The sequence below is a fragment of the Leptinotarsa decemlineata genome, unplaced genomic scaffold (genome assembly GCF_025532065.1).
Source record: "Leptinotarsa decemlineata unplaced genomic scaffold, Ldec_3_MD MMD2_tig00026294_RagTag_RagTag, whole genome shotgun sequence".
Lineage (NCBI taxonomy): Eukaryota > Metazoa > Arthropoda > Insecta > Coleoptera > Chrysomelidae > Leptinotarsa > Leptinotarsa decemlineata.
Window position 1 is genome coordinate 9,209,242 of NW_027412674.1, and position 15,987 is coordinate 9,225,228.

At 34.8% G+C, this 15,987-nt stretch overlaps 2 protein-coding genes across 2 annotated transcripts in view; one reads left to right on the forward strand and one right to left on the reverse strand.

The window, feature by feature from the left end:
* Window positions 1-15,987, forward strand: part of rl (Mitogen-activated protein kinase rl) — a 132,551-nt gene that overhangs the window by 31,821 nt on the left and 84,743 nt on the right.
* LOC111513851 (uncharacterized) lies at window positions 12,149-13,437 on the reverse strand. The gene is made up of 3 exons (XM_074180316.1): window positions 13,215-13,437; window positions 13,029-13,166; window positions 12,149-12,718 (listed from the first exon to the last, which is right to left on the reverse strand). The coding sequence occupies exons 1-3, from the start codon at window positions 13,339-13,341 to the stop codon at window positions 12,567-12,569; spliced, it is 417 nt and encodes a 138-aa protein (XP_074036417.1). The 5' UTR covers window positions 13,342-13,437; the 3' UTR covers window positions 12,149-12,566.

Below are 15,987 nucleotides of genomic sequence, written 5' to 3' on the forward strand. Positions count from 1 at the left end.
ATGGTTATCGAAAAATCATTCAATTTTGAGATACAAATAACTAAAATTGCAAAAAACTTATGACAAAAACCAACCATGTTTTGATAAATTTCAAAAACCTTTCCCAAAAACTATTCTCTCATAAAAATATCCCCCTTTCAAATTATCTTCAATTCATAATGTTTATTTCATTTTTTGGATGTTCGATTTCGTTCAAGTCTTGAAATTTCAGTCACCAATATCTTTTGAACAGAACTGAAAGCGGGTTTCTCCCTATATACCTGCAACCACTATAACTTATTTAAGAATCAGTTTCGAACCCAATTGCGAATCCTTATTTTACATGATCTTATGCAAATTTATTATTAATGCTGAAGGGGATGCTAATTTCGCAGAGTTTCAATGAATAATGCGTGCTATATTTCTCATGCATGAATTCATCGAATTAATCTTACTGAACAATTTCCGATGGTAGAGGTTGTTTATGTAAGCCGATCCAATGTTAGTCCAAAGCTGTTATTATACGAACCCAGAGTCAACTGGACAAACTTTCCAATACCTAACCGCTAAATATTTCAGACTCATTATCCAATTATTTTTTGACATTGTAACATAAAGGAGATGATGATTATTACATAAAAGGATATAAAATATATCACAAATATATCATTCGATTTGGAATGAGCCCTAGAAAAATGTATTCCAAGGATATCGCAGTGGGTAAAAAACTTACGATTGTAATACACAAAATAATCGAGGAAAAATAAGGTATTCCAGTTTTGTTAATGACAATAAAGCTATAAATATTCAAGAGGTGGAAATTCCCCACAAAAAAGTCACGAGTCCCGGAAATGTTTCTCCATTATTATTAATTTTAAAGAGTTCTTGAACAGTGAAGTTCGAGGTGTACTGAATTGAACCTCGAAGCGAAGTTCTCACACATCGGCTCAAACAACTGCATTTTTGAGCACCCAAAACATCGATTTGATGAGTCATCCGCCATATAGTCCTGATTTGTCACCGAATGACTTCTTTTTATTCCCGCACGTAAAAAACAAACTGAAGAAGCGGCTGCTGCATTCAGAATGCATGTTTTGGAGATACCTCAATCAGAGTGGCAAAAGTGATTCGACAATTAGTTCAAACGCATGCAAAAGTGTATAGATCTTCATGGGGAATATTTTGAAACACAATAAAGTGATTTTCGATGATTGATATTTGTTTATGTTCTCTAATTCCGAAATATAAAAGGCAGCCCTCGCATGTACCGCTTTTTTCCCAATATTTCATGACCTCTTTCATAAAATACACCTTGCGATCTGATATTCACAAACTTTATTTTCAAAAAATATGTCACGACATGTTTCGCTATCACAGTTGCCTTTTCGCAGTGAATACTACAAGTTAGTTCCCTCATATACTCTGATTTTTAATTTTTTTTAATCATCCACGTAATTATGAGTCAGAGATACCTACATGGGTATTAAGTTCAGTAATGATGATCTACTCAAATCCAATTGGTAATTCAGTAAAATGTTTGAATTTTTAAGTTTATTAATTTCCATTGCTTCCAAATAATCAAGCTTCAAACGGTCAATCAAAAAAGTGATTTCATCCAAGTCAACTTTTTTGACATCTACTCACAGCACAAGAATCCAATCAATTCTCACTTATTTCATTTAGAAAAGGTCCCATTCAGTGTGGTGAAAATGAAAATAGTGAGTTTACTTGTGTATTCAAATATGTAATTATTACACTATTACTCAGCTGTAGTGTAGTTGAAATTAAACAACAACAACGTAACTCCTACACTACAATGACAAAATAGTCATAATTTTAATGGGATTAATGTACTTGATAGATTGGCAGCAAACTATCAATATTTGGTTTCAGTTTTGTTAGGAATAACCGCAAATCTCCCCGTTCTGTAATATACAACTTGCCCCCCTTTTTTTGATAGGTTTGTAAAGACATTATTATTACGTTATACTGAATATGGATTTTGCAAGTTTTTACATGTAACAGTCGCTGAGCTTCTCATAATATCACCTGTCTAAATTGATACGTGAAGGCAAGCCAACATTTTACTTAACAATAACGATGCGATTGGAACCGTTGGTGTAAAAGTTGAATAACTTTTTTCGAGATCAATTGCCCATATCAATAGCACCAAACTGATATTTTTGCACTCGACGTGCGTTTCGCTAACAAAGTTAGCATCCTCAGGAGAAGAAAATTGATTCCTAGGCTAGTCTGGTTAATCCTTATATACTAAAATTTGTTAGCTGAGGTTGTATACCTGAAGTCCAATATGGAATTTCTCGGTAATTAACTACCTGCAAGTTCTTAGTGATTATTCTCTTCCTAACAGAAGATTAAAAAGCGGGCAAAATGGGATGGGTCCCTTATCGCCATTCACGCTGTTCTTACATTTTGCTATTTCTAGACTCTCACATGCATCGAGTAGCCTGGTGTCATGCACATGCTTAATCAGTTTCAGATTGTTTCCACCAATTCTGTGAAAATGTTGGGCGACACTGGATTTTTCTATCCTTCCGTATTTCATGTGTGCACAATGCTCCTTGAAGCGGGTTTAATCGCTCGTCGGCTCTGGCCGATGTATTTGCTGTTGCAATCTTGTCAACTGATTTCGTAAATCCCCGACCTTTCTGTGTTTTCTAGTCTATCTTTTTGATTACCAAGAAGCTGTTGCAATTTATAACAAGTTTTATATGAAACTCTCATATTTACTTTATCGAATATTTGTTGAATCCCTCTCGTGTATTGGGGTTCATATGGGATTACTATAAACTTGTTATTATTCTCCTCTTTTTGAAAAGTCGAAGATTTACGAAGTGCTTCCCCAAACTTGCATTTTCTAATTATCTTGTCTACTACATCTGGGCTGAAACCTTCTGCTTCAGCTACATCTGTTGTTTAGTGCTGAAAGGTTCTCAATTCTGGTTATCCTTGTATCCACTACAGCGAATATGTCATCAACATACTTGATTCAGACCCTAGGGAAGTAACTGAGTTCTTTCCCAGCTTCCGTCTCAAACCTACCATTGAAAAAGTAAAATCTGGTTCTATTCAAAATAGAAAGAATCCAATGTAGCGCCTATAATAAAAAATGAAGTTGATAATGGTGGCCGGAAGACGAAACGTCGGATAGCAAATCTGAAAACACCATTATGTAGCAGGGAAAAAGTGGCAATGTGCAAGTTTTGAATCTTTCGAAAAATAAAGCCAGAAAAAATCAAAACCGTTTTCTGAAATTTCTGTTTTTTCCAGATATCTCCCGATACATTAGGAATTTCATAACTTTCTCAACGGCATATTGTTAGCCAGGTAAATGCGCAACTTTGCCCCAATTTAACCATCTTCGTATCTCTCATAGTTTCCGAGATCCCAATGGTGAGAATCGAATTTGAAACACCATGTATTCAGTATGTTCTTACTTCAGGTGAATAAAGACGTTTTATTTTTATTATTATAACCCATTTTCAAAGGTGATTATGTTTACTTTTTTTCATCTCTATAATTTTGGTATTTCAAATGTTTTGCCGCCCCTCAAATCATCACTGACTGACGTAAGTTATATCCAATCAGGTTATTTTTGACCCTAGAATATGTGGTTCAATTTATGACCTACCCTTTTGTTAAACCCTGTGCATTTTGTCTAATATATAGCAGAATATATTTTCCACTCGACATGAACTCAACAGTGGAATGTGATTGGTTCTTTTCTGTGTAGTTACTGATCGACGGTTCAAAGCTATGAAGTATCCGTTACTTTAGTTCTGCAACAATAAACATGCTGTTATTGAGCGAAAACCGCATTGCGACAGGTCAAGGCCTTTTATCCTGTAGCAGAGTAAAATTAGCCATTTTTCGAAGCTCGCCTTGTGATTATATACATTTTCCATACTTCGCATCGGCAGGCTTGCAGGATGAAACCGCTCAACTTTGAGTTTAATTCGAATATATTAAATGGATTTTCCACTTCAGTTAAAAAATGAAGTTAGCGAAAAAAACTGCCTGGAAAATGTCTGGAACTATCTACAAATGTCTGGAACTGTCTACAAATGTTTCTTAAAGATTATAACAACAGAAAATGTTTCTTAAAGATTATAGCAATAGGAAGAAAGAATGCATCTGAAATAACTACTCCCCTATGAATACTGAACACGAATCTATAATAATATAAATGTGAAAAAACTCATCAATACAGTTTATTGTATAATTTCCACTATAAAGGGTTTTATAGAGATCGCGACACATGTTTCTCTATACAATAGTTTTCTCAAGCGTTAACAATAACTTACCTCCAAATTACAACTATTTTATACTCTAATTTCCAGAAAAAGGTTTAAAACTTTACCTGTTGGAGTGTATGGAAATAAACAAATTTAAAAACTCCCAAATCTTATGAACGATCAAACTGAATTGAATAATTCGCCATTATCAAATCTGTTTATTTCCAGTTGAGAATGGGGTCTTGTGATACATCATTTTGAAGCTCCCGACGAATACTTCACAACCCTAGAATATGAAGTCAATATCTTCACCTACTACAAAATGGCGAAACATTTAAAAATATCCTGAAGACAAACACATCAATATCATTATTTCTAGAAATATTATTCCTTTTTATCTGCCATATGGCAATTCCAACAACCTGATAAGGTTTGTTAAGTTATTTTTTGTTTATAAAAACGACAAAAAATGTCTACGACAATGAACATCATTGTTTAGTTAGAATATTCTCATTTAGTTTTCGGTTTTACTAGTAGAAAGGTACCACGTCAACAATCTCTAAAATGCTCAATTCTTGTCCATGGGAAGAAACAATTTAAGCGATTTTTATTTACGGCGCGACGCGTAACTGTCACGAGACCGAAAGAATTATCAATGAACGTTTTCCGAATCGTCCTATCTGTAGAAAATATTTGAGGGAACTTGTATCTAAATTCACAACAACCGGTAGTGTACATAACAAAAAACCCACAGGTCATCCGTCCATTCCGGAAGAACAGCACGTGCAAATAATTGGTGAGATGGTGATAAATGCTGAACAGTCTACTTATTCCGTCGCGAATGTTTATGGGGTGGCCTACTGTGTGGAGGCTTTTGAAGAGGAATAGTTATCATCCATACAAAATTAAAATGGTACACCAATTAACTGAAGAACAGAGAATTAATTCTGCGAAATCATGACGGAAACCATTGCAAGGCATCTTACCTATCTCCACAATATCTGTTTTAGTAACGAATGTACATTTTTTTAAACGGCAATATTCACAGACAAAATTGCCGTTATTGGAGTGACACCAACCCTCACGTTTTTTCGGGAAACACAAACCCAATATCCAGAAAAAAATAAAGTTTGGACAGAAATATTGGGAAACCATATTGTAGGACGTCTATTTATTGATCAAAATTTAACAGGGGAACTGTATTTGAATATGCTGAAAACTACTGTTGACTCTCTCATCACTGAAATCGTCGAAGCGAATCCTAATGAATTCGATATGGATATTGTATTCCAACAAGATGGAGCACCACCACATTACTTCAGACAAGTAAGAAACTATTTGGATACTACTTTTCTCGGTCGTTTGATTGGCCGTCGAGGTCCTATAGAATGACCAGCTCGCTCGCCAGATTTGACACCTTTGGACTTCATTTCATGGGGCTATTTGAAGCAAAAGTTGTACGAAACTGAACCTGCTTCAATATTGGATATACGGCAGAGAATTATAAATATTTATAGAGATATTGACGTTACTGTGTTCGAAAATGTTCGGCGTGAGATATGGGATAGGCTGTTCATATGTCAAGAAGATCAAGGCAACCATTTTGAACATCTTCTGAACTGACCTCAAGCTTATTACCACCTCATATTATGTAGTTGAATGTCAATGTATTCAAGTAATTATTAAAAGTTCCGTCATTTTGTAGTAGTTGAAGATATCGCCTTTATATTCTAGGGTTGTGAAGCATTTGTCAGGAACTTCAAAAAGATGTGTCACAAGACCCCCTTTCCATTTAATCATTTTCCCAGATGGCGCCCAGTCGCCATATTGAAAATTTCATCTTTCAATTTCATTTCAAAATAAAGTATTCCTGTAATAATTTCATTATCTCAAATTTGAATTTCACTTCAAAAAAAAGTATTCCTGTAATAATTTCATTATCCCAAATTTTAATTTTTGAGTTGAGACGTTCAAAAAATAAAAAGGGGGACATGAACGAAAAGCACTCTATACAAAATACTGAGCTAAAAATATAAATAAATTGGATTATTTTTTTGCAATGCACATTTCAGAATATCTGTCAAATTCTTATATAAATTGATAAATTGTCATTTTAAGTATTTAATATAGATAATCTTTGTTTTTTACATTAAGTAATTTGGATGAATCATTCAAAAGTTATCACGATAAGATTAACCTGACGCAACGCAGTAAGCCATTACGCGTCGCGTCTACAGTAAGACGACGGGATAGAGGGGAGGTCTAAGCAATGAAGTGCCATCGCCGAGAACGCGGGCAGACGTCTTTGACGGTTGTGTTAGTTTTGCTAATTTCTTTATAGGTAACATAAATCGATTCTAGAAGCTATATATTACTTAGTGCAGTTGGCACATTTTTTCAGTTTCTGTATTTTTAAAATGAAAGTATAAATTATCAGCTGTTGCCCGCTCTTATATCAACGCACAGCCGAAGCTACTGAACCTAGAATCTTGAAATATGCAGGTAGGTTCTTTGTATAGCGTAAATAAGCATCAAGAAAGGGAATCATGAATTTCCACCCCCAAAGGGGAAAATAGGGGTTCAAAAATTGTAGTGAATTTCGTCAGTTTGAAATGGGAAACGTGAAGTTTTGGGTAAAAATATACTATAACTATTTGTTTAAAGTGGTCTGTCACTAAACTTGATGTGACAAACCAATTTCTATGCGGACGAAGCCGCGGGCAACAACTAGTATATTATGTTTTCTTTCTCAGTTTATAGTCAATTTTTTTTAATGTAATGTAAGCTTTATTACTCCATTCATGATATGACTTAAATCAAATACCATTTGTGGAAGAATTATACAACGCAATGATTGAGATAGTAAATAAATGAAAATAAGGTAATATGAGCTATAACTGAATTTCACTAGTTCGGACTTCCATTGTCTACTATATAAAATGATTTGAAATCCCTTAAACAACTAAAAAAGAATAATTAAAAATGAATAGCTGAAAATAACAATTATATTAAGCAAGATAAACCTGAAATGAAATAATAGTGAAATAAACTACAAGTAAAAAAAATATAACAATTGAATAAATAAAAACAAAATAAAAATAAAGGAATGAAAAAAGGAAATAAAAAGTGGAGAGATTCCAAGTCACGTTAGTTCACGACGTTTCGATTGTTAGTATCTACAATCGTCTTCGGGTGATGACTGGACTGATTCTTTCGAGAGATGACTATTTATAGGTCGTTCGAGTACTTTCACTTATCCCCGCTTTCTATTTTCCGCTTCACTGGTTTCGTGGGAGATGACCGTTTTGGCGGGAGTTGGCCAAGCAGGGATAAGTGAAAGTATTTGAACGACCTATAAATAGTCATCTCTCGGAGGAATCAGTCCAGTCATCACCCGAAGACGATTGTAGGTACTAACAATCGAAACTTCGTGAACTAACGTGACTTGAAATCTCTACACTTTTTATTTTTATTTCCTTTTTTCATTCCTTTATTTTTATTTTGTTTTTATTTATTCAATTGTTATATTTTTTTTACTTGTAGTTTATTCCACTATTATTTCATTTCAAGTTTATTTTGCTTAATATAATTGTTGTTTTCAGCTATTCATTTTTAATTATTCTTTTTTAGTTGTTTCAGGGATTTCGAATCATTTTATATAGTAGACAATGGAAGTCCGAACTAGTGAAATTCATCATGAAACATTGTCAATCACATTCAAACAAATGAGCTATAACTGCTTCAATTCTTCATCTTCATCATTTAAAACTAATAAAACTCTTTCTGTGATATTGCCGAATAGAGGATCTCTGAAATTCGATTTCTAATCTCTCAAAATGTATGTTTCTAATGCAAATGAGGTTTCTTCTGGTAATCCCAATATTCGTAAGGGTAGTCGACATTTTCACGACATTGCATTAAGTTGAATAGGACGGCGACCGTTGAATATGATTTCGATTGTGTAGTTGGTGGGAATCCGGTCGAAATGTTGAAGAAATCCAATTGCTACATTGTTGACGTTTCAAAACTTTATTTTTTCATCTTAAGGACTATTCAGGGCAGCTTTCCGAAATCAAAAAGGGTGAAGTAAATAAATTCGACATAAAATATAAATACATACACAAATTCACGAAAAACGTTGATACAGACTCGAAGAAACTAACAAACTGTTTGTTAATACATAGTTTTGTAAAAAAATGAAAATTTACCCTTTCTTCAACAGGCTGCGTATTTTTTTCTATTTGGAAATGATTCACATTTCCTGACTACAAAATAATATATCACTTGTGGATTGGGTTATTAGATTCTAAAGTTGGTGACTACGGGAAGTGATGTTAAATTAATGTGTGCCACAAAATGTTTATTTTGGAATTGAAAATAAACGCCCTGTATGTTTTCACGATGATATAAGCAACACGAGTAGATTTGCTATACTTTTCCATTCAAAGGTGATTCTGTATTTAGAGTTGACTTTTACGTAATGTCTGAAAAAAGCGATAGCGAATTTACGCCAACCAGTATTCGTTGTTTGAGACTGATAAAACATGCGTTATCGGTGTACTCGAGAACGTTGGGTAAACATTCAAGTAAACACAATTTTAACAATTTTTAATAATAAGTACGCTTCATCCAGGATATTTGGCAAATTCTCTTGTTAACCAAGTGTTTATACTCGACCGACGAACCCACTCACACTGACTTACTCTAAGGATATGGAAATTGTCTTTTGAAGTAATGTCACCTAGTTACTGGTTATCCCGACCTAGATCATTCTAACAGTTATCATTTTGAATATGATTTGTGGAATGTGGTTGGAAATACATGCATACTTGAATAGAACTGGCCGGTACTTGATGAAAATCCATATTTAAAAAACTAATAAATAGAGTTTATTCTATGATTTTCACTATACATGCTTCTTCAAGCATAACTTGCTTGAAGAACCTATTAATAATAATAATAATAATAATAATAATAATAATAATAGGTCTTTATTCCTATAATGATACAATAAATAAACGGCTAAATAAAAGGCTGAAGATCAGTTGGTTGCACCAAAAGATGCAACCTCTGTTTTTCATCTTAGGCCAACGAAACGAAACACGTGTCGCGGTTTTTGTAAAACCCTTATAGTGAAAATCCTAGAATAAACTCTATTTATTAGTTTTTTTTACATGCATACTTGTTATAGTCTATCCATTCCCGATTGAAACAGCAATAAAAATAAGGGTACAGTCATAAACATTTCTTGCCTGAGGCCCCTAGTCGCTCAGATAGTTAGTGAACGTGTAGTTGAGGAATAAAGGCTCGGCTAGCTGGACTGGCTGAATACTAATTTTTTGTCAGTTTCACATTTCTTTATCAGTGCCGTGTGTTCGTGGGGTTAGGTGAGGTAGTGAGTGGTTTTGCAAACCGACTTTTGAAAACTTTTTCTTGAGATCAATTACCCTAACACCAAACTGATATTTTTGCACTCGACGCGCGTTTCGCTAACAAGGTTAGCATCTTCAGGAGAAGCAAATTGATACTGAATCTAAAGACAAGGCTTAGCTGTTTATATACCTATATAACTTTGTTTGTTAAATAATGATTATCCTAACTGATTTTTCGTTAATTAACTATTGGAACCACTACCTGCAAATTAATTGGTCAACAATAGATTAAAAAGCGGATAAATTAATTTGCAGGTAGTGGTTCCACTAGTCAATTACCGAAAAATCAATTAGGATAATCATCATTTAACAAACAGAGTCCACATCGGACCAAAAACTTCAGGTATATAAACAGCTAACCCTTGTCTTTAGATTCAGAATCAATTTGCTTCTCCTGAAGATGTTAACCTTGTTAGCGAAACGCACGTCGAGTGTAAAAATATCAGTTTGGTGTTAGGGTAATTGATCTCTAGAAAAAGTTTTAAATTTTTACACCAAAGGTTCCAATCTCATCGTTTAAACTAATTTTTGTGAAAATTTGTTTTTGGGTACCATGCAATGAAACGAAAACAAAGGAATAAAAAATTCGCAAACGTTGATGGTGCTACAAAAGATGTGATTCGGCGAACAATTTATGGTATATACCAAAAAAATGAAGTACCAATCTTGGAAATGATTTGGTATAAATTACTCGACTATCCCGATTACAATTACAAATCTTTACAAACTCTACGAGGTGTCTTATTGTCTTGTGATTTCAAATATAAAAAATTGAACAATCGGATGGTCATAATGGAATCGACACGCATTGTTCAACTCCGACAAGAATATTTGAGGCGAATGAAAAGCTACCGAGAACCTATCAGACATATAATCTACCTCATGATGTTGTCAAATATGGCTAGGTAGACGAAACCAAGTATTGTGCTTTGAACACACCTTCTTCAAGGGGAAAACGTGTTATAATTTGGATGCCGGGAATGAAAGTGGTTTCGTATCTAACGCTTTGCTTCTGTCGGCCAAAAATATAAAAGATTCGTCTGCTGATTACCACGAAGATATGACTGCGGCTTTCTTCGAAACCCGGTTCTGTGAGCAGCTTCTCCCAAATATTCCTCCAAACTCGGTTATTGTTATGGATAACGCTTCGTATCATTCTCGGTTATTGACAACAATATCAAACAATAACACAAAAAAGCAGATATTGTTGATTTCATGCGAAATCATGACATGGAAATACCCGAAAAGATCCCAACGAAAAAGGTATTACAGTCACGACTTTGAATGCTGTAGTGCTTGACAATATAAGGCGAGTGGTGAATTAAGTAGGTAATAGTGATGTGTGGAAGAACTGTGTGGCCCACGTCATAGAAGAAGAGAACAAATATTATGTGCAAAGTTCCATAAATCCGATCGTTATTCAACCCGATGATGATTCCACCTCATCCGAATATAGCGAAGAAGATTTTGATTTTTCTAGAAATTTTGTTGGCCTCCATTATTTTGTAAATATATGTTTGACGAGAATTGTGTTTTCATTGTATTTTAGAGTTTTCGACTCGGAAATCAACTAATACCTTGAATTTCAAAATTTTTCATTATCAATCATGCTGGAAAAATTCGGTTGAGATAAATTTTTCATAGTGTGAACAATGGCTATGATTGTATGAATAAGTAACTGAAAAACTATCACTGAAAAATAATATGCTGACGCCTATGTCGAGGCGGGAATTCCTTATCTGTGCTGTTCCAATTGGTATTGGAAATACTATACCTGTAGCTTGTTTTTGATTCCTCATTCGCTGACCAGGATATCGTAAGAAAATTACTGTCAAAGAAAAGTATGTCTTTCTAACTGGGGAGGCCAATACTTTGAAGAACTTAATATTTTGTGTTTCTGAAAATATTTCAATTACTCTAAATGCCAGAAAAACAAAACAAGTTTTGTCTGTTTTTATCAGTGTACGCAAAAAAAGTCGATTGAATCATCTAAAAGAACAATTCGTTCAGGCCAGTCTCAATTCCCTACACTGTAGGTTAATGGACTGACACCTATCAGTAAAGAACTCTCCCTCTGAATAATACCACGAAGGGCGTTAGATTATATCCGATAGGTGTCAGTGCAGGATTCTTCGCTGAAGTTATTCCTGTATATGGATATATTTTTGAATTTCCAACTTCTAATGAACCATGTCGGTAACTGTCTATGCTTCCAGATCTATAATATTTTTCTTTTGTCTCTTGAATTAAATTATTTATAACACTTGAATTATTTTGATCGCATATCACAGTTATGGGTGTAAGGCCTATGTTTATAAGCTTTTATATAATAATTACTAATACATGTTTTATTTGTAAAGTTGATGCACCACCATTACTTGAAAAATGGTACTTGTGGTATTTATGGTACTAACCATAAATACTAGTACATGGTCAGCTAAAGAATGTCCCTTATTTTCTTCTATATCTCTTCAAATCCTTCTATGAAACCAGAGAGCTCATTGAAATGAAGGCTGGGCATAACAGCCATTTCATGAAATAAAATGGCTATATATTTTTCAGAAGAATCCTTGTCAGCTATCTACTTCTGTGATGAATCAAAAAGTACATCATTTATACCTGGTCCCCCCACAATTTCTGCTAGAAGCCTGGTCAGTGTAGATTTACTGGGTGAAGTGAAAATTTTTGAAAGAACTGAGTAAGACTTGACGCTTTGTTTGTATAGAATCAAAGCGAACAATTTTTCATCAAGTGTAAACCGTCTAAGTTTTTTTGATTTCTTGGATTCCCGCAGCTGACATTGAATAAGTATAGATGCCATACTGTTTAATTTGGCAACATTTTCTTCGAGGTAATGTTCTCTTTTAAATTGTTCAGCTTCAGACAATCTACGCCGGAATTATTTTTTCTTGTTTCTTTCTATGGTATACTTTTTACGCAATTGTTGCAGTGCTCCATACATTTTTTCCTTTTTTGGTGTCATTGTATGCTTTGCAATCCCAGTTGATATCAGTAACTGATATGGTGACAATAGTGCACTGCCTGCATTACCTAAAAATGAGATCAAATTTTATTAATTCAAAAATAATGCTAATTTTATACTAAAACTACATTAAAATAATTCTATCGAGGTGAAAAAGGTGCACTACGGCTATGCGCTAATTTCATACCAAGAGCTATAATCCAATGAACTCAGATTTCACGCATCAATTTTTGCCAATATGAATATGAAATTTTTGACAGAACTCATGTATCTCTATCCTTTAAAATGTAGAGTGTTGAAAAAAGAGAGTAATACACTGACTCTGCACGAGTTCTACCAAAAGAATTCGATATATGTATGTATGTTTATATTCATTACCTTCAATACTGTGAGAAGATTCGTTCAATTCTGGAATCTCAATGATTAACTCATTAAATTGAGTACTTTCTTGAGCAGAACTATTTGAAGACTCAGATGTTGATGGAGTATCATATACATCATTTGGGCCTGTTGAACCTATAAAAAAGTCTGTTTCATTTAAGTTTTCATTTGATTTTTACTCACCAGGAAGATATAGAATTGGAACAGCGTTCCCAAATAACTTGTGAGACCAAGCAGAAATGTATTTTGCCTCAAAATGACTATCACACAGCCTTCTAGAATCGTAAACTTCTTTTGGGTCCATTTCCATCAGTTCCAAGTTATTAATTACCAGTATCCATTTCTTGAACCTATTTATATCTTTATCTGGATTAGGAAACGCATGTCTTATACTAGATATACTTCTGCAATAAGGAACGCAACATTTGTTGTGGTAAACTATTGTAAAACATTCAAAATAACGAAATAAATAATCACTAGGGTACATAGTCAGACAACAACACCAGAGACCAACAGCACATGAGTGACATGAATCACATGACCATCTTTTATATATTATGCACATGTTCTTCTTCTTCTTATTTTTGACATACATCACAAACCACAAGAATATATGTGGGTCCGTGACATAAAACCAAAGAACAAATTTACAGTGCCATCTTGAGATTTGTATCGGTACTAAAAAAGGGATTCAAGGTGAAGTAACCTACGTGAACCGTCTAGGGTATATGGTCTGTTTATCAGATTGTCTACAATAGGTACAAGGGGAACTTAGCACTCGCAGTGCTTAAATTTTACGTTTAAACGTAGTTGTATCAGATCTGCAACAATACGCATTGTAGGTTTGAGAAAATGAATGATTATCATTATTATCTCCTGAGTATTTTGACCCTAGGAGCACCATCATGCAATTTTTTTCTTATATTTCCACCGTTGAAAACGAAAACAGCGACACAGCGACGAAACATCGGTTCTAGCTGATTTTTTAGGTATCTCACCGGGCGATGCCGTACACTCCGCGTACAAATATAATGAAAAAATCTCAATTTATACAATGTGCGATACCTCTAATTCTGTTAGTCATGTCCTAGATATATTCAACTGCCAGATTATACAAATCAAAAGATATTTCTCAGCTAACTGACAGTTTTGTTTTTTTTATCACACACAAATTATACTATGTACGTATTTACACACATCGGAAAAGTCTAGGGTTATTTTTATAACATATTAAATATCATAAAAGTAAATGCATGAGGTCGTTTAATTTCGATTAAATTGGTACACTCGACCACCCTGTAGATTTCTATGGGTTGAACAAAGCCTGCAAAAACGGTAACTAATCTTTTATCAAGTTTTTTACAAACTGTAGGTTTTCGGCTAAAATGAATTATCTGAAAGTGTCGAGTTTGTACATTCTATGCAGTTCTTGCTCAGCAATTAAACTGGAAATATTGTGCTTTAACATGGAACGCCATCACTTACCATTGGCTGAGATGAATAGAGCTGTAGGGCTTCTTCAAGGTGGCATGCGACAAAATGATGTAGCTCTTCGTTTGGGGGTCTCCCAAAGTGTTATCGGTCGATTGTGGCGGCGTTTCCGTGAAACTGGCAGTCCAACCGAACAACATCTAGGGCGAGGACGCGCTACAACTGCAGTTCAAGACCGATTTTTGGTCTTAACCGCAAGAAGACAACCGACAATCACAGCACCTGAGTTGGTTAACGTGTTGCAGCAGACGCACCAGGTAACCATTGGTCGTGATACTGTCAGAAAACGACTGCATGAAGCAGATCTCCACAACAGAAGGCCACTTAGATGTCCACCTTTGTCGAGAGGCAATCGCGGTAGAAGATTAGAGTGGTGTCAAGAACATCAAAACTGGTATGCAAATGATTGGGCCACAGTTTTGTTTACAGACGAATCCAGATTTGGATTTCATCCAGATTCTCGTCGAGTAAGACTGTGGAGACGACCTGGAAATAATGAACGTTTGAGACACGTCCAGGAAGTCCACACATACAGAGATGGTACAGTTATGCTATGGGGCGAAATCATGATCGGCGGCAGAACCGATCTCGTTTTTCCAAATCGCTCCCCCACAGCTCGACAGTACCTCGACACCATTCTTCTACCTATCGTCCGTCCGTTTGCTGGTGCTGTTGGTGAAAACTTCCACCTAATGCACGATAATGCTCGTCCACATGTCGCGCGTCTAGTGACTGACTGGCTCACCAACGAAGGAGTTGATGTATTACCATGGCCAGCACAATCACCGGACCTGAATCCCATCGAGCATGTGTTGGACATGCTTCAACGAAGAATTACTCCGCATATGGGGAACATTCACACAACGTTTCAATTGAGAGAGCTTTCAATCGCTGAATGGGCAAATGTACCTCAACAAGACATTGACAATCTCATTTTGTCGATGCACGATAGATGTAGGGCCGTAATAAACCAGCGTGGAGGCCATACTTTGTACTGATTCCAATTTTTTTTGTATTATGATTTTTTTCGGGGTGCCAAAGAAGAGCCATATATTTTTTTAGTTTTGCTTATATGCGCACTCAGTATTTTTGACCATTTAATAAATTTTGTTGTAAGTTACATTCGTTTAATAATCATCACCCGTCAACTTTTTTTTCCCTAAAGCGATCTAAAAAAAATTATTGCCATTTTTAAAAATATCCCTAGACGTTTCCGATGTGTGTATTTGTAAATGCCACTGTTACTCCCGATTCTGTAACTGGGTTCATACCGTAGAATAATGTATGAAATAAATAAATAAATATCTAAAATTACAACCCTTTCAATTTGATGGAACTTCTGGCTATTGATGACTTGATGACGATCTTAATTCATTCGAGTTAATTGGCATCTCTTGGTTGAATTATTAAGATTTTCTTGTTCCACAATGCTATTGAAATCTTTATCTTTTTCTTTGTCGTCGAC

Excerpts from the sequence above, each read along its gene's own strand:
- LOC111513851 (XM_074180316.1), bottom strand. The coding sequence starts at position 13,341 with ATGGAAATGGACCCAAAAGAAGTTTACGATTCTAGAAGGCTGTGTGAT. Across the intron at positions 13,167-13,214 it reads TCCAATTCTATATCTTCCTG|GTTCAACAGGCCCAAATGAT; the intron begins GTGAGTAAAAAT and ends ACTTTTTTATAG. Across the intron at positions 12,719-13,028 it reads ATCTTCTCACAGTATTGAAG|GTAATGCAGGCAGTGCACTA; the intron begins GTAATGAATATA and ends TCTCATTTTTAG.